General features: G+C 39.5%; 1 protein-coding gene and 1 pseudogene across 13 annotated transcripts in view; both read left to right on the top strand.

The window, feature by feature from the left end:
• HEATR5A (HEAT repeat containing 5A) overlaps nt 1-23,358 on the top strand; it is a 132,300-nt gene that overhangs the window by 7,649 nt on the left and 101,293 nt on the right. For 11 of the 12 annotated variants that reach the window (XM_074393311.1, XM_074393310.1, XM_074393305.1 and 8 more), the window contains exons 2-6: nt 10,990-11,189; nt 15,190-15,401; nt 16,923-17,031; nt 20,471-20,620; nt 21,513-21,687. In XM_074393311.1, coding sequence (XP_074249412.1) covers nt 11,064-11,189; nt 15,190-15,401; nt 16,923-17,031; nt 20,471-20,620; nt 21,513-21,687 — 772 coding nt within the window. In that variant the 5' untranslated portion in view covers nt 10,990-11,063. The other variant, XM_074393312.1, reaches the window with a different exon arrangement.
• LOC101031218 (protein SEC13 homolog pseudogene) lies at nt 11,204-15,168 on the top strand (annotated as a pseudogene). Its single transcript, XR_012516222.1, has one exon. The product of XR_012516222.1 is annotated as a protein SEC13 homolog pseudogene (transcript).

The following is a 23,358-nucleotide window of genomic DNA, read 5'->3' as shown; positions in this document are numbered from 1 at the left end:
TGTATTTTACTAGAGACAAGTTTTCACCATGTTAGCCAGGATGGTCTTGATCTCTTGACCTCTTGATCCGCCTGCCTTAGCCTTCTGAAGTGCTGGGATTATAGGAGTTGTGAGCCACCATACCTGGCCTGGCCATCTTCTCTCTTCTCTTTCCCCTCCTCTCCTCCCCTTCCCTCTTTCTTTGTTTTGAGATGGAGTTTCACTCTTGTTGCCTAGGCTGGAGTGCAATGGCATGATCTCAGCTTACCACAACCTCTGCCTCCTAGGTTCAAGTGATTCTCCTGCCTCAGCCTCCCAGGTAGCTGGGATTACAGGCATGCACCACCACGCCCAGCTGTTGTGTATTTTTAGTAGAGACTGGGTTTCTCCATGTTGGTCAGGCTGGCCTCAAACTCCCAATCTCAGGTGATCCACCCACCTCTGCCTCCCAAAGTGTTGGGATTACAGGTGTGAGCCACCTCGCCCAGCCTTGTCTTCTTTATTTACATCTTTATGAGAAAATTCTGTTTATAAAGCTTATTTGATCCAAAATATTAATCAGAAATGACCTCTTTTAAGTAGAAATATGACATTGATAGTAGAAGTATGACATTATATATCCTTCTACTAATAATAAACATTTCAGGCCAGGCACAGTGGCTTATGCCTGTAATCCCAGCACTTTGGGAGGCCAAGGTGGGTGGATCACTTTGAGACCAGCCTGGCCAACATGGTGAAACCCCATCTGTTCTAAAAATATAAAAATTAGCCAGGCGTGGTGGCACACACCTGTAATCCCAGTTACTTGGGAGGCTGAGGCACGAGAATAGCTTGAACCTTAGAGGCAGCGCTTGCAGTTAGCTGAGATCACATCACTGCACTTCGGCATGGACAACAGAATGAGACTCTGTCTTTTTAAAAAAAAAAAGAAAGAAAGAAATCATTTTATCATATGAGCAAAAAAGAAATTTTTAAATTTTTTAACCTATACTAGTCTTTAAAGATTAGTATTTCAAAGATTGTGCTCTATAGTACACCAATTTTATGAGATTTTTGGCTGGGACAAAAAGAAAAAGATAGGGAGTAGGGGAGAGGCCTGTAGTTAAAAATATTTAGAAACATCAAATGCTTTATCTGCACATCCTCTTGGTAGTACGTAGTGCACATTACCATGTTATGTGTATGAAGAAACTGGTGAAGAAAACTGATAACGTGGCATTTCCCAAAACTGTTTCAGCTTGGATTTCTCCCTCTTCCCACAGAATACATGTTGTCATTCTTTGGCAGTATCCCACAAAGTGCTCTTGGTAAACAGTGCTTCAACTAAAGGTTTCTCTTAACATGTAAAACTTCTGCACTCGTAGTTTTTTTTATTTTTTTTTTCCTCCATTAAGCCTTTTGCACTCCTGTGCATTTGTAGTTTTCATGACAGGCTAGTAGTATTCTTTTGAATATGTCAAACTTTAACCATTTCTCTAGTGTTGGGCTTGTAAGTTTTTTCGAATTTTCACTGGAATTACAGTGCTGTAATTCATACTTTTATACTTACATTTTCCTATCTTTTTTTTTTTGAGCTGAAGTCTAGCTCTGTCACCACGCTGGAGTGCAGTGACGCAATCTTGGCTCACTGCAACCTCTGCCTCCTGGGTTCAAGCAATTCTCCTTCCTCAGCTTCCCGAGGAGCTGGGATTACAGGTGTGCACCACCATGCCTAGCTGATTTTTGTGTTTTTATTAGAGATGGGATTTCACAATGTTGGCCAGGATGGTCTTGAACTCCTGACCTCATGATCCGTCCACCTTGGCCTTCCAAAGTGCTGGGATTACAGGCGTGAGCCACCATGCCAGGCCATATTTTCCTTTTTCTTATAAATTTTCAAAAGCTGGATGTTTTTGTCAAATGGTTTTGATACTTTTATAATCTCTGATAAATAATATTTTTTTTCCAAAAGAGTCGAACCATTTGTACTGCCACTATTCATATTAAACTATCAGCTTTTCTAAAATTTCAGCATTGGCTGTAAAAGTTTTAACATTTTTTATATTTAGATTTAATATACAGTTTTGAACCATTCAGCTAAATTATTTCCTATGGAGCTTAAATCATTATATTGTTAACATTTCAAATTTTTAGCTGATAGCCAGTTCACTTGTAGAATTGTTATAGAGAATTCGAAAGAGTCCAACGTTAAGTTCATACACAATAATACAATAGGTTTGAATTTCATTGTCAAAGATTTTTCTGTTTTCTCAGGGAAGTGATTTTTTTTTAGCCAAATTTTAAAATACTTTAATATAGAAGGAAGCAAGATATTTTAGATTCAAAGATGGAATTGTTACAGACAAGATTTTATATTACCAAGTTATAACTGTGATAAACAACATTATAAATGACTTGCTTCTTATCCATTTACCCTAAAATTAGTAAAGTATACAAGTTAAGTGTCAGCAAACCAACTTTAGGATCCTGCCTAGAGATATGTAAAGTACTGTAACAAAAGGAATTCATTTTCTTTATACCAGGGCAGCCTTCTTTAAGCAACATCTCAAGTGTGCCTAATGCTCTGAGTTCCTATTTTTGTAATGTATAATTTTGCAAAGCCTAAATCACAAATGAAAATACGAGATCAGGGTAGAATAATCTAGCTTCCTTCTAGATTAAAGCTAATTACTGTATTTTGGGGAAAGGTTTGGATTTTTGGATGTATCTATGTTTCTTGAAGTATGGGAGTTCTTGAGAGTTGAGTTTTTTGTTTACTTTATGGTTTTTGTTCAGAACTGAGGAACTAAGATTATAGGGTGAGTCGAAGCTGTTATGGTGTCTTTTAAAGAAATAAAAGTCAAAGAAAAGTAATTGAAATTTAAGTATAAGACATGTCTCAATACTTCAGGCACTTCATACCTTCTGGAATTAGTTTCATTTACTGTTTAGTGACTTTGTCGTTTTGTGAATTATTTTCATGCTCCAGAAGAGAAACACTAACAAACCAATCCAATAAACCTACCTTATCTTGTGTCCAATGTCCTCTTTGATTATTTGTGATTTTTCCCTTTTCCCTCCTTGAAATGATATAATCATTTTAAGAAACTAAAATGGCCAGGAAGATTACGAATACTTTTTTCTTCCAATAAATTTTAATATGTTTCCATCTCTACCAAAATAGATCTGTAAACTCTAGAGAGAGAAAATTTTATTAACACTTTCTATCAGGACCGGAATAATCAGCAGCCTGTATGTTTGTTTGTTGACATTGTTGGAGGTGCTTACACTATGTTGCCCAAATAAAATTGAAGTTAACTCATTTTTAGATGAATTAAAACCAACCCTTGTTGATAATACAGTTAGTTTTGCTTGTTTTGAGACAGAGTCTTGCCAAGGGTGGAGTACAGTGGTGGCCTGTGTTCTTGGCCCACTGCAACCTCTGCCTCCCTGTTTCAAGGGATCCTCCAACCTCAGCCTCATGAACAGCTGGGACTGCAGGTATGCACCACCACACCCAACTAACTTTTGTATATTTTGTGGACACAGGGTTTTGCCATGTTGCCCAGGTTGGTCTTGAACTCCTGGGTTCAAGTGATCTGCCAGCATTGGCTTCCCAAAGTGCTGGGATTACAGGCGTGCGCCACCATGCCTGGCCTGATCATACAGTTGTTAACTGCCCTTAGAGATGATTTTGGAGTAAGTTACTTTAGAAAACTCTGACCCTGGAATATTGGTAACCTGCTGGTTCTTTTTTCTATCAGTAGTCAGTAATATACATAGTTGTTACTCTAGGCTAATAAAGTCACTAGGCTTAATAGCCATTTGAAAGAAAAGAGTACTATGCAAAGTACAAACATTAGTATAGACGTACGCTGTGTCTGATATTTGAAGACTGGTACTTAAGTTGAATCGCATAAATTGTCAAGCCAGCCTTTTTTGACCTATAAAAATGGCAGTTTCATATAGTTTAACTTACTCACAGCTTAGTGGTTCTTAAAATTTTCCATTAAGCTAGTTGTCAGCAGAAGGGAGCGATTTTTGTTAAAGGATGTCTAGAAATGCATTGTTATTCTCAGGATTTCTTTGAAGTCTCACATTTTATCTTGAAGTGTTTTATTAATTTTGCCTTCTGTTATGCTTCAAATCTGTGTTTTAATATAAAATAATGTTAAAAATTAATGCCTAGGGAAAACTTTAAGTAAAATTTGACCATCTAGTGTAAATTTGACCTTTAACATAGTAACATGCATCATAATCTGTTGGCACACTGCTGGAATTATCCCAGTTTGAAAAGCATAGTTTGAATGTTACCTTGGTGCCTTAGATCTAGTTCACAGTGCCTACTTTTCTCAATATAAAAACCTCTTGGATGAAAGTAGTGACTGGGTAACTAGGAGTATCTATCATATACAAAGTACAGTCAGTTTTGAAAGAAGCAAATTGTGCCCAGAGAAATACCTAGTCTAAAAGCATTTAAGTACCTTTATAACTTAGTTCAGTTATTGGCTTTAGCATAAGCACAGATAATGTTTGACTGTAAAGTAATGGAATTAACATTCTTGTATACCTTTTAAAAATACATTAATAGGGCCGGGCGTGGTGGCTCACACCTGTAATTCTAGCACTTTGGGAGGCCGAGACGGGTGGATCATGAGGTCAGGAGTTTGAGACCAGCTTGATCAACATGTTGAAACCCAATCTCTACTAAAAATCCAAAGTTAGCTGGGCTTGGTGGCACATGCCTGTAATCCCAGCAACTCAGGAGGCTGAGACAGGAGAATTGCTTGAACCCAGAAGATGGAGGTTGCAGTGAGCCGAGATCGCACCATTGCATTTTAGCCTAGAGAATAAGAGTGAAACTCCATCTCAAAAAAACAAAAACAAAAAATAGAGAGAGAATAAGTGGTGATAACCATACATATTAATATTTCTCCATGGAACAATTTGCTTAGGTCTAGAAGTTGCTAGGTGCTAACTGCATTTTTACTAATACTTCGTACTATATTGCATTCATGGAGAGGCATAATATACATTAACTTAATTAAATACCCCGAGAAATCTTGTAGGTAAAAATCCCTAACTTTGTCTTAATGCCAGATTCCCAAATTTATTACACCAGGGAACTGTATTACACTGTTTGAGTTCCATATATCCATAAATTAATACAACATGTTTCTATCTCTACCAAAATAGATCTGTAAACTCTAGCAAGAGAGTTTTTAAAAAATGACTGGCGGGCCGGGCGCGGTGGCTCAAGCTTGTAATCCAAGGCACTTTGGGAGGCCGAGGCGGGTGGATCATGAGGTCGAAAGATCGAGACCATCCTGGTCAACATGGTGAAACCCCGTCTCTACTAAAAATACAAAAAATTAGCTGGGCATGGTGGCACGTGCCTGTAATCCCAGCTACTCAGGAGGCTGAGGCAGGAGAATTGCCTGAACCCAGGAGGCGGAGGTTGCGGTGAGCCGAGATCGCGCCATTGCACTCCAGCCTGGGTAACAAGAGCGAAACTCCGTCTCAAAAAAAAAAAAAAAACAAAAAAATTTGGATTTTTTTGTTTTATTGATTGTGGCTCACTGTAGCCTCAACCTTCTGGGCTCAAGTGATCTTCCTACCTCAACCACGTGAGTAGCTGAAACCGCAGGTGTGCACCATCATGCCCAGCTAATTTTTTTTTTAATTTTTTTGTAGAGTTAGGGTCTTACTATGTTGCCCAGGCTGGTGTTGAACTTATGGGCCCAAGTACCCCTCCCACTTTGTCCTCCTAAAGTGCTAGGATTGTAAGTATAAGCCACTATGCCCAGCCCCACTTCTCTTTTTTTTGGGAGGCAGAGGTTCTCTCCTGTCACCCAGGCTGGAGTGCATTGGGGTGATCTCGGCTCACTGCAACCTCTGCCTCCCGGTTCCACACCACAGCTTCCTGAGTATCTGGGAATACAAGCACATGCCACCAGGCCTGGCTAATTTTTTGTGTTTTTAGTAGAGATGGGGTTTCACCATGTTGACCAGGCTGGTCTTGAACTCCTGACCTCAGGTGACCCACCCACCTCGGCCTCCCAAAGTGCTGGGATTATGGGTGTGAGCCACCATGCCTGGCCTAACTTCTCACATTTTTGAGGGGCTTGATTGGATGAAAGGGTGGCAGCATAGTATGTTGTGGTTAAAACACATATATCTAAAGTCGATTGTTTAAGTGCACACCCAGGTTCTGTGTGACCTAAGGAAAGTTACTTAGCTTCTCTGTGCTTCAGTGTTCTCATCTGTAAAATTGGGCTAATAAAAAATAGCTGCTTCATGGACGTTTGGCAGATTATTCAAGAAAATAATGTGAAACACTTAAGAGTACTGCTTGGCCGGGCGCGGTGGCTCAAGCCTGTAATCCCAGCACTTTGGGAGGCCGAGGTGGGTGGATCACGAGGTCAAGAGATCGAGACCATCCTGGTCAACATGGTGAAACCCCGTCTCTACTAAAAATACAAAAAATTAGCTGGGCATGGTGGCGCGTGCCTGTAATCCCAGCTACTCAGGACGCTGAGGCAGGAGAATTGCCTGAACCCAGGAGGCGGAGGTTGCGGTGAGCCGAGATCATGCCATTGCACTCCAGCCTGGGTAACAAGAGCGAAACTCTGTCTCAAAAAAAAAAAAAAAAAAAAAAAAAAAGTACTGCTTAAACTATAATAAGTAGTAAATATTAGCTGCTTCTGTTAAATATAGCTGGCATTACATTTGGAGCAGCAGTTTTATGAAATCCTTTTTTCAAGTAGCAGCTAACTATATTTTGAAAAATATATTTAAATATATTGACATATATGTTCACTTGCAGTAAACAAATCACCTTATAATGTTAACAGAAACATAAGGGAAACTAAGAGAAAAATTAGAAAAATAAGCATCCCTCAGGTATATGTAGGCTTGTGGTTATATTAAAACATATAGCAGCCGGGTGCGGTGGCTCAAGCCTGTAATCCCAGCACTTTGGGAGGCCGAGGCGGGTGGATCACGAGGTCAAGAGATCGAGACCATCCTGGTCAACATGGTGAAACCCCGTCTCTACTAAAATACAAAAAAAATCAGCTGGGCATGGTGGCACGTGCCTATAATCCCAGCTACTCAGGAGGCTGAGGCAGAAGAATTGCCTGAACCCAGGAGGCGGAGGTTGCGGTGAGCCGAGATCGTGCCATTGCACTCCAACCTGGGTAACAAGAGCGAAACTCTGTCTTAAAAAAAAAAAACAAAAACATATAGCAGATAACATTGAATTTCTATCCATCTTCCTGAGGTGAGACTTCAGATAAGAGTGGAAGCATCTGTTTGCAAAATGTCCTTGCTTATCACATTGGTAGTGCGTATGTGGAGCTCTCAGGTGCATTTTAGACTTGTGAGTTTAGATGTGAGATTTCCAGTATGAATTGTCTACTTCCTTTAGGAGTAATTTTACGTAAGGAATGTATTCAGGGTATTAGAGATGACTTTTTGCCCTGTTTATGATCTCAAGCTTTTTACTGAATTATTCATTATCACATCGTGTTAGCTATTTTGCTTCTTGATAAATCATTTTACACCACAATATTGCTGCTGCCTGAGGGGGAAAAATGTCTCTTCAACAGTCCAAATGACTTCTAGAAAGGGTATTTTGATTCTGAAGACAGGTTTTTGACTTGCCCTGGTTTTAATAAGAAATTTTCTCTGTGATACTGTGGTTATTCCTCCTCCCACCAAAATCATAGATACTAAGTGCAAACTTGCTTTTCATTTTCTGTGTACTTGGTAGGTTTCTTCCAGAAATTATTTCTGTAGCAGTTATTATCTTTATCCTTAATTGTGAATATTTTGGCTAGGTCATTTTTGTAATTTAAGAAAGGAAAGGAGTGTTTTTTAAAACAAGCTAGAATTTTTGTTGCTTCAGTAAAAATGAATCTTTAGCAGCATTGTTTATAGTTTCTCCTCCTCCCCCCCGCCCGAGAGAGGGTCTCACTCTGTCTCCTAGGCTGGAGTGCAGTGGCATGATCTTGGCTCCCTGCAACCTCTGCCTTCCAGGCTCAAGCAGTTCTCCTGCCTCAGCCTCCCAAGTAGCTGGGACCACAGGTGCATACCACCATACTTGGCTAATTTTTGTGTTTTTTGTAGAGACAGGGTTTTGCATGGTTGCCCAGGCTGGTCTTCAACACCTGCCTACCTTGGCCTCCCAAGTGCTGGGATTACAGGTGTGAGCCACCACACCTGGCCACATTGTTTATATTCTTTGTTCTGTAAAAGTGGCATTTTTGAAAATGACCTAAGATTTTCTTTCTCTCTGTCTCTTCCCTTTCCCTTTCTTTCTCTCTTTCTTTCTTTTTCTCCCTTTCTTACCTTTCTTTCCTTTCTTTTGGTGGAGACAGTTTCCCACCGTGTTACCTAGGCTGGTCTCAAATTCCTGGACTCAGCAATTCTCCTGCCTGGGCCTCTCAAAGTACTGGGACTACAGGAACGCGCCACTGCACATGGCACTGGATACAGATTTTTTCTTTTTTAAAATTTTGAGACAGGGTCTCACTCTGCACCAGGCTGGAATGCAGTGGTGTGGTCATGGCTCACTGAAGCCTCAACCTCCCTGGCTCAAGTGATCCTCCTACCTCAGTCTCATAGTACCACCGGCACATACCACCATGCCTAGTTTATTTTTTGACTTTTTGTCAAGACAAGGTCTCTCTATGTTGTCCAGGCTAGTCTCAAACTCCTGGACTCAGGACTCAAGTGATCCTCCTACCTCCACCTCCTGAAGTGCTGGGATTACAGGTGTGAGCCACTGTGGCTGGCCCTGGACCCAAATTTTCATGTGCAATCTTCCTATGTTTAAATGTTAGTCCTAAATACATTGCAGGCAGTCTTGACCAACAGGGAACCAGTTTGTGACTACGGTATTTCAAAGAGACTCTTTTCAGTTATATTATAATTATGATGACCTGATACTCTTAAGTAATTTTAAACACATAAACCCTTGAGAACAATATGAAAAAAAGAAAAGCCTTTCCCATGTCTGTCATCTAATTTTCTTGTTTTTTTTTCCTTTGAGACAGAGTCTTGCTGTCGCCAGGCTGGAGTGCAGTGGTGCAATCTCGGCTCATTGCAACCTCCACCTCCTAGGTCCAAGTGATTCTTCCGTCTCAGCCTCCTGAGTAGCTGGGACCACAGGCGCATGCCACCACGCCCAGCATGGTATTTTTAGTAGCACGATATTTTGTATATATATATATTTTTTGAGATGGAGTTTCGCTCTTATTACCCAGGCTGGAGTGCAATGGCGCGATCTCGGCTCACCGCAACCTCCGCCTCCTGGGTTCAGGCAGTTCTCCTGCCTCAGCCTCCTGAGTAGCTGGGATTACAGGTACGCGCCACCATGCCCAGCTAATTTTTTGTATTTTTAGTAGAGACGGGGTTTCACCATGTTGACCAGGATGGTCTCGATCTCTTGACCTCGTGATCCGCCCGCCTCGGCCACCCAAAGTGCTGGGATTACAGGCTTGAGCCACTGCGCCCGGCCGATATTTTGTATTTTTAGTAGAGATGGGGTTTCACCATGTTGACCAGGATGGTCTCGATCTCTTGACCTCGTGATCTACCTGCTTCAGCCTCCCAGAGTTCTGGGATTACAGGTGTGAGCCACCGTGCCCAACCTGTCATCTAATTTTCTAATAACCTCTTTGGTTACTGGCTTCTCTGTAAAAGCATGAGATTTGTTTAGGGAAATGTGAGATATGTATTTTAAATATTTTAGTTAAATTAGCAATAGCATTTTATCTATATTCCTATAAAATTGCAATTGACTTGTTTCTATTTAGGTACATTAGTGAATTGGAATACTCATCTTTTGTGTATGTATATGGTACCTTCTATGTTTTTTAATGTTCCTGATGATAACTGCTACTCCTATAAATAGTAGTATTTTTAAAGTCAATTTATGTTTTATTTCTTTTCTTAAATAATTTTTTTCTACTTTTCATTGTGCTTTTTAAAATGCAGAAAAATGAAAAGTAGTGAAATGATCACTTATGTACTCACTACCTATATTTGGCTGTTAACATTTTGCCATATTTTATGGTTGAGAGAGCGATTGACTTAACCATTTGAAAAGTAAGTTGCAATAAAGCATGCACCTCCTAAAAATAAAAAGTTCTGTCTAGTAATCAGAATGCCATCTTATAAATTTGTATGTAAATATGAATATATATGTATATACATACGTTTATATGCTACGTGTGCTCTGCAGCAGCGCTAAGGTGTACCCAGGAGATGCTGATAAATAAGACAATAATTTTTAAAACCCTGTGTCTTTTGTTGATTGTTTGCTACAACAAAATTAAGGCTACATTGGATCTAGGTCAGAGCAGCTATGATCTTTATTGCTATAATTCCTGGACAATACCCATTTTGAAAAGTTTGCTTTCATAAGACTTTCACAGATAAGCCTAGTTGAGATTGGACTTTCCTAAACTCCTAGCCTGAAACTACAAGCAGTGCCTTTATTAGGTTGGAGGACCAGATGTTAATGGACTTAAGTCCCTCTTGGATCTCCAGGTAAATAAATACCAGGGTGTTTACCTAGCTAAGCAAAGTCCCAGAGAGATGGCAAGCTTTAGCATTCTAGTAGAAGGTCTGGATATTTGGTGTCATTTGTTAATGTGTACCTATAACCCATTTTAGTAAGTTACTTAAAACTACAAAGAAAACTTAATATGGAATAAATAGTCTAGCTAATCTTAAAATTTTCAGAATTTTAGTGGAATGTCTCTTCCATTTAGCAAGTTTTTGCATACCAGTGCCAATAATGATCCTCTGTTTTACCTGTCTGCGTGAGTACAGAATACAAAGGTGGATGTTATGTCAGTGTTAACTAGAACATTATTGGGATTTTTCCAGATTCACCCTAGAGCAGTTATAAAAAATATATACATTTAATTATGTTTTTACTTTACTGTGAAAGATTTCCAATATTATGATTGCCTTCCTTTTTACTTCCCTTTTAAAATACGTTATTTTCCTGTATTGCAGATTTTTATTCTTAGGTATATTGACCGAAGTTTAATGAGAAGAACTGAGACCAGCTAGGAGAATTTCTGCAAGGAATGGAATTAGCTCATAGCTTATTGCTGAATGAAGAAGCATACAATCAACTAGGTGAAGTTCAGAAGGCCGAGTTTATTTTTGAGTGGTTGAGCTATTTGGAGAAGCTGTTGTTAGCAACCAGCAGGGTGAGTAAAATGACAACATCTGTTTTTTTGTTTAAGTGCCATGTTTACTTCCTTTGGTTTGCTTTTCTAGTTTTTTCCAGAATAACCTAATTTAGCTTTAAAATGTTAGACTTTGTTAAAACGTAATGAAACATAGTACATTTTTTGTTCATTCAGAATTTTTACTATTAAGGGCCGGGCTTGGTGGCTCACGCCTATAATCCCAGCACTTTGGGAGGCCAAGGCGGGTGGATCACGAGGTCAAGAGCTCAAGATCAACCTGATCAACATGGTGATACCCCGTCTCTACTAAAAATACAAAAATTAGCTGGGCATGGTGGCGCATGCCTGTAATCCCAGCTACTCGGGAGGCTGAGGCAGGAGAATTGCTTGAACCCAGGAGGTGGAGGTTGTGGTGAGCCGAGATCGTGCCATTGCACTCCAGCCTGGGTAACGAGTAAAATTCCGTCTCAAAAAAATAAAAATAAAAGAATTTTTACTATTATAAAAAGTTTTCGCTATTCAGAAAAGCAGAAAAATTAGCTAATATTTTTGGTATTACTTTTAAAATATATGAAACAACAAATACTTTTTATTATACTATGTTTCTTTTATCCTCTGCATCTGTGTTCCTCCCTGTACGTAAAGCCCTGGTATGGTATAGTGCTAAACAATGTAGTGGAAGTTTTACTTTAAAAAGGTATGAAGAGGCCGGGCGCCATGGCTCACACCTGTAATCCCAGCATTTGGGAGGCCAAGTCGGGTGGATCACGAGGTCGAGAGATCGAGACCATCCTGGTCAACATGGTGAAAACCCGTCTCTACTAAAAATACAAAAATTAGCTGGGCATGGTGGCGCACACTTGTAGTCCCAGCTACTAGGGAGGCTAAGGCAGGAGAATTGCTTGAACCCAGGAGGCAGAGGTTGCAGTGAGCCGAGAACGCGCCATTGCACTCCAGCCTGGGTAACAAGAGCGAAACTCTGTCTGGGAAAAAAAAAAAGTTATGAAGACTTAAGGTGTATGAATTCAAGAGCCTGTGGTTAAACAGATTCTCTCTTAAAAGCTTATGAAATGAGTAGAAAAAAGAAAAACTGATCACTCAAGCCCTTCACCTACATTCAGCAATTAATAACATTTTCCCATGTTTGGTTGATTAATTTACTAAGCCATTGAGGTGGTACTTTACTGTTAGCATAAATCTCCTAAAAATATGAACTTTTTTTTTACATAATCACAGTACTTTATGCAATGCAGAAGTGGTACAAAAACACTATTCATAGAGACATTTAGATTTTAACAAAAGACATTTTATTTGTGAATTTAAAATAATAGCATTCTAAAGACATTCTTGTTCTGACAACAGGGAGCTGTGTGACTCTAGTTATCAAATACTTGACAAGTTTGCTGATCTTTAAGAGAGAAAGAAAAAAAAGCAATTTCTAGATATGGGGAAAAAAATTAACGAAAGACAAATTTCTGTATACTGACAAATATTTTATTGTAGAATTTTAGGCCTCAGTGAGCACCTGAATACCATTAGCTTTGTAGTGATACGGTGTACTCCTCATTCAGATAGCAGACAAGGAAAATGAAATAACATTATTAACATTTATATACATAAGCTTGCAAAAAGAAAATTGCATTGCACTTAGGAACAGATCTGAATAAAACAGGTAACCATTACAAGGTCAGCTCTGGTTATAGATTATAGGTTACTGCTTTATGCAGATATATGTGGGGGAGATGTAGGCTTAATAACTCAGATGCTATAGTTGAAATTTGGGCATGCTGATGCATGTTTGTAGACCCAGTTACTTGGTAGGCTGAGACAGGAGGATTGCTTGAGCTCAGGAATTTGAGACTGTAGTGAGTGCAGCACTATGATCACTCCTATGAATAGCCATTGCACTCTAGCCCAGGGAACACAGTGCAACCTTGTGTTTTAGTCTGTTCTCACACTGCTGTAAACAACTACCTGAGACTGGGTAATTTATGAAGAAAAGAGGTTTGATTAATATACAGTTATGCAAGCTTAATAGGAAGCATGACTGGGAGGCCTCAGGAAACTTACAATCACGAGAGAAGGCGAAGGGAGAGTAAGGACCTTCTTCACGTGGTGGCAGGAAGGGTTTGGGGGAAGTGTCACACACTTTTAAAGCATCATATCTTGTGAGAACTCACTCACTGTCACAAGAACAGTATGGGGGAAATCCACCCCCAGGATCCTTTCACCTCCTTGCAGGCCCTTCCCCTGACACATGGGAATTACAATTCAACATGAGATTTGGGTGAGGACACAGAGCCAAACCACATCACCTTGTCTCTATTAAAAATAATACAAATTTGGAGACCTGGAGCAACCACCGCCGCAGTCATGGTGTCAGTAATTAACACTGTGGATACCTCCCATGAGGACATGATTCACGACACCCAGATGGACTACTATGGCACCCCCCTGGCAACCTGCTCATCAGACAGGTCTGTTAAAATCTTCGGTGTGTGCAATGGAGGGCAGATCCTCATCGCCGACCTCAGGGGTCATGAGGGTCCTGTGTGGCAAGTGGCCTGGGCTCACCCCATGTATGGCAATATCCTGGCATCGTGCTCCTATGACCGGAAAGTCATTATCTGGAGAGAGGAAAATGGCACCTGGGAGAAGAGCCACGAGCACGCGGGACACGACTCCTCAGTGAACTCAGTGTGCTGGGCCCCCCATGACTACGGCCTGATCCTGGCCTGTGGGAGCTCAGATGGGGCCATCTCCCTGCTGACTTACACCGGGGAAGGACAATGGGAAGTGAAGAAGATCAACAACGCTCACACCATTGGCTGCAATGCCGTCAGTTGGGCCCCTGCTGTTGTACCTGGAAGCCTCGTAGACCAGCCATCGGGGCAGAAACCCAATTACATCAAGAAGTTTGCATCAGGTGGCTGTGACAACCTCATCAAGCTGTGGAAGGAGGAGGAGGACGGTCAGTGGAAGGAGGAGCAAAAGCTGGAAGCGCACAGTGACTGGGTTCAAGACGTGGCCTGGGCTCCCTCCATCGGCCTGTCCACCAGCACCATTGCCAGCTGCTCCCAGGATGGTCGTGTGTTCATTTGGACCTGTGATGATGCCTCAGGCAATACGTGGTCCCCCAAATTGCTGCACAAGTTCAGTGATGTCATGTGGCATGTGAGCTGGTCCATCACAGCCAACATCCTGGCCGTCTCCGGTGGAGACAATAAGGTGACCCTGTGGAAGGAGTCGGTTGATGGGCAGTGGGTGTGCATCAGTGATGTCAACAAGGGTCAGGGCTCCGTGTCAGCGTCAGTCACAGAGGGCCAGCAGAACGAGCAGTGACAAGACAGGTAGGGTCTGGCTTCCCACCCGCCAGCTCCAGGACTGCCCCTTCCTGGGCCAACTGACCAAACAATTGGGAAAGGCCCCCAACTCCAACAGGATCATTTTCCCAGGAGTTACAGATGCAGCCACAGATTGATCATCTGCCTTAACATGATCAGAGATTCAGAGATGCTTTGTAATCTACCATCCAGCTGAAAGCACTCATGAAGAAACTACAAATGATGTTCAAATCTATTTTAAACTATTTTGGGCCATTTTTGTGTACGTTTGGGTTCAGGTATTATTTGGGGGGTTTTGTTTCCAAAGTAAGTAAAGTCATATTGCTTCTAAAAAAAAAAAAATAATAATAATAATATACAAATTTGCTCTGCCTTTCAAACGAAAGTAGAAAGATTTAGAATTAGTAGAACCTTTATATTTGTTAACAGAGATTATAGTATAAGGTGGTTCAAAATTTTTAGAGGGATTTTTGGACTCATTAGCAGGGCAACAAACTACCTGTTAGTCCGTCGTAATGACCACGCTGCCAACTTATTTGTAACTTTTAGTCAAAATAAATTTGTATTATTCAGGGGGCTTTTCAGTTCTTAAATATATGAAAGAAAAATTATATTAGAGGATTATGTATAATTATATTGACTTTGAATTGTCTTTGTGTTACCTTTCTTTCTAGAATGATGTAAAGGAGAAACAGAAGACTCTTGTTGAACAGCTCCTCTCCTTGTTGAATAGCTCCCCAGGGCCTCCTACCCGCAAACTCCTTGCTAAGAATCTAGCCATACTTTATAGTATTGGAGACACATTCTCTGTTTACGAGACAATCGATAAATGTAATGATCTTATTCGTAGCAAAGATGATTCTCCAAGTTATCTTCCCACTAAGCTGTAAGTGAAACATTAAAACAGAACAGAAAACAAAATATTACTTCCTGTTGTATCATTTTTGTGAAGTACCCACAGTACTTGACAATTTCTTTGAAACTGAATGCAAACTCAATTTTACTCATTTTTAAAATCTAACTTAAAGAAACACTTTTCATATTGATTGCTGAGAAACAATTCTACAAATACTTTAGACATATTTGAAGTCTAGATTTGAGATTCAAAACATCTTTCTAAAATTTTAGTAGTTGAGTATTTAAGAAAGATATTTTAAATTCTTCACGTTTTTGGATGCTTTTACAATTTATTCATTCTTAATCATAAAAAATTGATAATAAATTTCATGTGAAAAGTACTCTTCTAAGATCCTAGAAAGAATAGCTTAGTTTCTTTCTCTGTAGGATTTGGTTCATTTTATTACCTGTGATTTTAAAAAAGGTAATGAGCCATGTAGTATTTCTTTTTTTCTTCTGAGACAGAATCTCACTGTGTTGCCCAGGCTGGAGTGGCAGTGGCGTGATCTTGGCTCACTGCAACCTCCGCCTCCTGGGTTCAAGCAATTCTCCTGTCTTAGCCTCCTGAGGAGCTGGGACTACAGGTGCATGCCACCTCTTCAAGCTAATTTTTGTATTTTTGGTAGATGCAGGGTTTCACCATGTTGGCCAGGCTGGTCTCAAACTCCCAACCTCAAGTGATTCACCTGCCTCGGCCTCCCAAAGTGCTGGCATTACAGGTGTGAGCCAAGTCGCCTGGCCACCATGTCATAATTCTATAGTTTTTGTTGGTCTAATTTTTACCTTATAACAATAACAGAATGTGTTCCCCCACAATGTTTTCAGATTTCAAACTTGATAAGAACATTATATATTTTTATTTTTATCTTTAAGCTTATCTTTTGATTAATGTATGTAGCTTAGTTCTGCTGAAATATTTTGCAGAATTTTGTAACAAATTTGAGGGTGTAGAATCTTTGGGCTGAGTAGTACAGTAGTCACAGATTGATACATCCCAATTATTAAAAGTATAATTATTTCATGTTCATGTTAAGTGTCATGCCTTAGGATTTAACCACAGAATAGATTCTTGGAAATTTTATCCTTTCAAAGTAAAATTTAAAATAGTCACTTTTCAACAAATGATGCCAGTATAACTATATGTCCACATGCAAAAGAATGAATTTGGACCCTTCTATCCTACCATGAGGAAAAAATTAACTCAAAATTGATTGTAAATATAAGTGTAACTGCTACAACTATAAAACTCATAAGAAAAAACATGGGGGTAAATCTTTGTGGCCTTGGCTTAGGCAGCGTTTCTTAGTTAAAGCACCAGAAAGCACAACTGACAAAAAATAAATGAGACTTCATTACAATTAAAAATGTTGTGTTTCAAAGGATAATACAAAGAAAATGAAAAGACAACCAAGAGAATGGGGGAAATTTTTCAATAGTTATCCTTGTTCTAATATTTTTTTATTCCTATTTTTTCAGCTGTGACTAACTTAAAATTTAAATGTTGTTTCAGTGCTGCTGTGGTATGTTTGGGTTCCTTGTACAAGAAATTGGGTAGAATACTAGGTAACACCTTTACTGATACGGTGGGGAATATTCTTAAAGCTATGAAGAGTGCAGAGGTAAGTAACTACAAGTTCAGCCAAAGAATGAAAAGACAGCATTTTATTGGTTTATGTTTTCCTGAGCAATTAAAAGAGCTTTGCATATAACAGACATGCATAGATAAGAATATAAATATACCTGTAAATTAAATATTTCTAGGTGATACACAATATGTACTCTGTATATTTAATCCCTGTTAGAAAAATAGTAATGCAGTAGATTTTCATGTATTCATATACACCCAAGCAGGCAAAAACTAAGGTATTCCACTGATAGGCCCATCCCTGCACTATTCTCTTACTCCACCTCTTCTATCTGATGGTACTGTCACCACAAGAGCTTGTCACCGGGGACTATATAGTTGATAAACACTGTATGCCTTATGGATAGATGAGTTACTATACTAGCATCTGAAGGTAGTAAGGAATGTAATCTCAGGGGAAATGGTGTGGAGGATGACCTCCAGATGATCTTTTAATTGCCAACAGAGTGTATTTTTAACTGTGTCTTCCTCATTTAAATATTTGTGTCATTTACTACTCTGGAACACCTTTTGTTTTTGAGAATATCTCTTTATTTGATTTCTAAGATACTGAGATACTATAATCTCTTGCCATCTGTAGTTTTACTGGTGTTGAAATTAAAGCATTTATATGTTTGTTTAGCAAAAGGTTTAAATCTGTGGTCCCAATATGTAAGGACAACTTTGCACCTTTATATATAAAGACATGGACATGGTAGTTTGCACCTGTAATCTCAGCTACTTGGGAGGCTAAGACAGGCGGATCACTTAAAGCCAGGAGTTTGAGACCACTCTGGGCAACACTGGACGACCCTGTCTCTACAAAAACATAAATTAGTTGGTGTATGGTGGTGAGCACCTGTAGTTCTAGCCCCTCAGAAGACTGAGGTGGGAGGATCACTTTAGCTCAGGAGTTCAAGGCTAATGTGAGCTATGGTCATGCCACTGCACTCCATTCTGGGTGACAGAGCAAGACCCTATTGCTTAAAAAATACTCGTTAAAAAAAAAATCTAAAAACATCTCACTGGTTACTCTTGTTACCTTATTTACAGCAATTATCTAGAAAACAGCTCTGAAGTAATTTATAGAAATGGTTGGACAGTCACACATTTTTTAAAAACGCAACAAGGCAAAACGGGAAAATTCCAATAAAAAATAGGTTAAATATTAAGAAGGATGTAGCTGATTCAAGAACTTTAAGAAGTGAAGACTAACATAAAACTGGTGAGAAAATTTGTTCATCAAATCACTTCTCAGTAATAGTTTCCCAAAAGACTGAAGAAAATGATTAAGGAGATTTTTTTTTAATACCTGTAAATCTGGTTTTATCTAAAAGCAGATAGTAAGAAATTTTATTTACTGAGATACAGCCATTTTAAACTTTCTTCTTCCTTGCTGGGTGCGGTGGCTGATGCCTGTAAGCCCAGCTACTCGAGAGGCAGCTGGGGCAGGAAAATTGCTTGAACCCAGTGAACTGAGATCATTGCGCCAGTGCGCTCCAGCCTGGACAACAAGAGTGAGACTCTGACTCAAAAAAAAAAAAAATTTTGTCTTCCTCCTGATTACACTGGTTAAGTTTTAACACTCTTTAGGCCCCGTGGTTAATAGAGGATTACTGTATAGTTATAAAAATGTTTTATTGATAAGTATTTTGTTGCTTCCCTATTTAAAAAAAATTTTTAACTAACATCCTTGAGCCATATCCCCTACTTTTGATCTTTGGTTTAGTTGATCAGGTATCACAACATTTTAGAGCGATTCACACCCACCAGTGATACACAACATTTGAAACTGGAATAAAAGTTAAGTTCAGAAGTTTCTTGTTAGCACCATTTTATTATGTTCACCTATGCCTTTTAAGTGCCTTTGAATGGTATTACTATGAAATGATTCTTGACGCTGATCTTTGTCTTCCTCCAACTTTATCTACCTTCAGTGGCTCACACCTATAATTTCCCCTCCCCTCCCCTTAACTTCCTGGGATATAGATATGATTTGGGACATTTAGTAAAACATTAATAAAATAAACAGCTACTATTTCTTTTTTCTCTCTCTCTTTTTGAAACAGGGTCTGGTACTGTCACCCAGGCTGATGTTCAGTGGTACAATCTGAACTCACTGCACCCTCTGCCTCCCACTGCACCCTCTGTGTCCCTGGCTCAAGCCATTCTCCCACCTCAGCCTCTCAAGTAGCTGTGACTAGAGGTGTATACTATTGCGCCCGGCTAAAATTTGTATTATTTGTAGAGTTAGGGTTTTACCATGTTTCTCAGGCTGGTCATGAAGTCCTGAGCTCAAGCAGTCAGCCCACCTTGGCCTCCCAAAGTGCTGAGATTATAGGTGTGAGACACTGTGCCCAGCTAAGCAGCTGCAATTTTTTGAGTGTTTACTGTGTGCTATGCACTGTGGTAAATGTTTACCCATGAGGTTCATCTTACCCTCATTTTATAGATGAGGAAGTAAGTAAGAACAACTTAAAGTCACAAAGTTACTAAGGGTCACAGAGAAGTTCAAACCCAGGTTTTTAAAAATTCGAATTCCAAGACTTTTAAATTGTGAGTTAAACTATTCCAACCAAAAAATGATAACAAAGTAACATAGCTACCAAATCTATTAAGCGTTTGTTGTATGTCTGGGGTTGTTGTAAGCACTTTTTATGTATAACTCATTTATTCCTTACAACAGCCTGCCAGGTAGGTACTATTACCTCTGTTTTTTAAATGAAGAAACAGATTTGCCCAAGGTCCTGTCTGGTAAATTTTAGTAAATGGCAGAAATGACAGACCCTGCCTTTTTTTTTTTTTTTTTTTTTTGGAGACGGAGTCTCGCCCTGTACCCCAGGCTGGAGTGTAGTGGTGCCATCTCAGCTCACTGCAACCTCTGCCTCCTGGATTCAAGCAATTCTCCTGCCTCAGCCTGCCAAGTAGCTAGGACTACAGGCATGTATTACCACACCCAGTTACTTTTTTGTATTTTTGGTAGAGACGGGGTCTCACCAAGTTAGCCATGATGGTCTTAATCTCCTGACCTCGTGATCCTCCAGCCTTGGCCTCCCAAAGTGCTGGGATTACAGGAGTGAGCCATTGCGCCTAGCTTCAGACCCTGCATTTTTAATAGGTTAGCTTAGACTATAGCAGCTATTTATTGAATGCTTAATGGCATGCAAGCTTTGTGCTAAGCACTTTTCATATAATTTTGTTTAATCTTCACATCAATCCTGTGAAATTTGTATCATGTTGAAATTCAGTGGTGTAAACAAGTAACTTTTCAAATAATACTTGATAAAATAGTAATTATTGTTTCTTGATGTCAGAATGGGTTGGTTAGTATGTACAAAATCTGTATTCAGCATGAGAGACAAATATCAATGTTTAATCCTGTTCTTTGCAGTGAAATTATTTTTTCTGTTTAATTTTTTTTTTCATTTTGGTAGTCTCAAGGTCGATATGAGATTATGCTAAGTCTGCAAAATATATTAAATGGACTGGGAGCTGCAGCTGCACCTTGCCACAGGGATGTTTATAAAGCTGCTAGATCCTGCTTAACAGATAGATCTATGGCTGTTCGTTGTGCTGCTGCAAAGGTAAGATGATCTAATAAGCAGACTTTTAAAATTAATTTAAAGAAAATTAAATCAAATTATCTTTGTGAAAGCATTAGTAAAAGCTACATGATCTTGTAGTTAGCCATGATACGAAGTTCAGGTTTCCAGAATCTTAAGTATTGATTACTCTATGTTTTCTCTCCCTAATTGTGTAAATTAAAATTTACATGTGTGGTTTATGTTGTTTTAAAGTGTTTTTTTGTTTTATTTTTTATTTTATATATATATATTTTTTTTGAGATGGAGTTTCATACTGTCACCTGGACTGGGGTGCGATAGCATGTCTAGGCTCAGTGCAACCTCCGCCTCCCAGGTTCATGCGATTCTCCTGCCTCCCGAGTAGCTGGGATTACAGGTGCACACCACCACACCCGGCTAAATTTTTGTATTTTTAGTTGAGGTGAGGTTTCACTATGTTGGCCAGACAGATCTTGAACTCCTAACCTCATGATCCGCCAGCCTCAGCCTCCCGAAATGTTAGGATTACAGGCATGAGCCACCATACCAGGCCTATTTTATTTTTAATTTATATCTTCTTAACATAGTTGCTTAGAAAATACAGCAAAGTTTTTTAATGTTAGAATTATTCTTCCAGTTGTTCATAGCCAACACATTGATTCTAAAGGCGTTTTTCATAACCTATGAAGTTAGAAGTGGGTCCTCCTCCCACCTTTTGTAAGTTCATTCTCTTCTGTAATATAATCTTTATGACTTTTAATAAGTATTAATTTATTGTTCCTATAATCATAATAGATATTTTGAATTTGTGTATTATTTTGTTAGACCCTGATAGTTTCTGCAACTTACATAGCTCTGAACCTGACATTTGTATTTTATTTTTCATTAATTTCTGTTTGTCCAATTTGAATAGTGTCTCCTTGAACTTCAGAATGAAGCCATCTTTATGTGGAGTACGGACCTGGACAGTGTAGCCACACTGTGTTTTAAGTCTTTTGAAGGTTCCAACTACGATGTGCGGATTTCTGTTTCGAAGCTACTAGGCACAATATTAGCTAAAGCTACAATTTGTAAACATCCAGGAACAGGTAAATACATGTAATTATTTTCAGACTATCTTCTGTAAATTTTTTTCCCAGTTGATACAAACAAGTATATATAGTGCTACCCATTTTAAATCAATTTTAGGCTGGGCATGGTGGCTCATGCCTGTAATCCCAGCACTTTGGGAGGCCAAGACGGGTGGATTACCTGAGGTCAGGAGTTTGAGACCAGTCTGGCCAAAATGGTGAGACTTGTCTCTGCTACAAATACCAAAGTTAGCTGTGTGTGGTGAAACACGCCTGTAATCTCAGCTACTCGGCAGGTTGAGGCAGGAGAATCTATTGAACCCAGGAGGCAGAGGTTGCAGTGAGCTGAGATTGTGCCACTGTACTGCAACCTGGACAACAGAGAGAGACTTCGTCTCAAAAAAAAAAAAATCAATTTCAATTCATAAACATTGGTGTAGGTCCTGAAATTTCATTCCCAAACAATTCAGTAGAAATTTGAGGAAAATTTACAAGAACTCTTGAAGTGTGATGTGCTTTATTCAGTCATTGTTTTCCTTTTACATTATGGCTTTTTTGTGTATGTGACAGGGTCTTGCTGTGTCACCAAGGCTGGAGTGCAGTGGTGCCCTCTCAGCTCACTGTGACCTCTGCCTGTTGATCTGAAGTGATCCTTCCACCTCAGCTTCCTGAATAGATGGGACCACAGACTCACACTGCCATGCCCAGCTAATTTTTTATATTTTTTATAGAGATGAGATTTCACCGTGTTAGCCATGCTGGTCTCGAACTCCTGAGCTCAGGCAGTCTGTCCTTCTTGGCCCTGCAAAGTGCTGGGATTGTAGGTGTAAGCCACTGCACCCCAGCCATGGCCTTTTTTTTTTTTTTTTTTTTTTTTTTTTTTTTTTTAAAGAAATTGTGAAGTGTTATCCAATAAAAGATGTGACCTAAATACTGAATTTTTTTTTAAAGCAGTATACATCTAACTACATATATTTGGTTTGCCATTTTTTAGGTTGGTACAACAAAACATATAACGTGGATAATTCTAGGTATTTGAAGTTTATTATATTTGGACAGTTTTGCTTTGTGTTAGTGATTTTTTTCTTTTTTAGACAGTGTTTTGCTCTTGATATTCATTCTGTAGTACAATCTCGGCTTACCACAACCTCTGCTTCCCGGGTTCAGGCGATTCTTCTGCTTCAGCTTCCTGAGTAGCTGGGATTACAGGCATGTGCTACCACACGTGGCTAATTGTTGTATTTTTATTGGACAGGGTTTCACCATGTTGGTCAGACTGGTCTTGAACTCCTGACCATAGGTGACCTGCCCGCCTCAGCCTCCCAAAATGCTGGGATTACAGGCTTGAGTTACTGCGCCCAGCCATGTTAGTGATTTTTGTTGTTGTTGTTGTTTTTGGAGACAGGGTCTCACTCTGTCACCCAGGGTTTAGTGCAGTGGTACAGTCACTGCTTACTACTTTCTCTGCCTCAACCCCAGAATTAGCCATTTTTCTAAGGAGTTCTGCTTTTGAATGTTTTCAGTAGTAAAATAGAATAGATGTTGAGTGTGAGAGAGAAGTCAAGGTGACTTTATGAATTTTGGGCTAAAAACCTGGAAGTACAGAGTTGTTGTCAACTTATATGAGCAAGTATGCAGGTAGAGCAGGCATGTGTATGTGTCAGGGAGGAGGATCAAACACTTAAAAAA

Source organism: Saimiri boliviensis, chromosome 2 (assembly GCF_048565385.1).
Source record: "Saimiri boliviensis isolate mSaiBol1 chromosome 2, mSaiBol1.pri, whole genome shotgun sequence".
Lineage (NCBI taxonomy): Eukaryota > Metazoa > Chordata > Mammalia > Primates > Cebidae > Saimiri > Saimiri boliviensis.
This window is presented reverse-complemented; position numbering and strand designations above follow the sequence as displayed.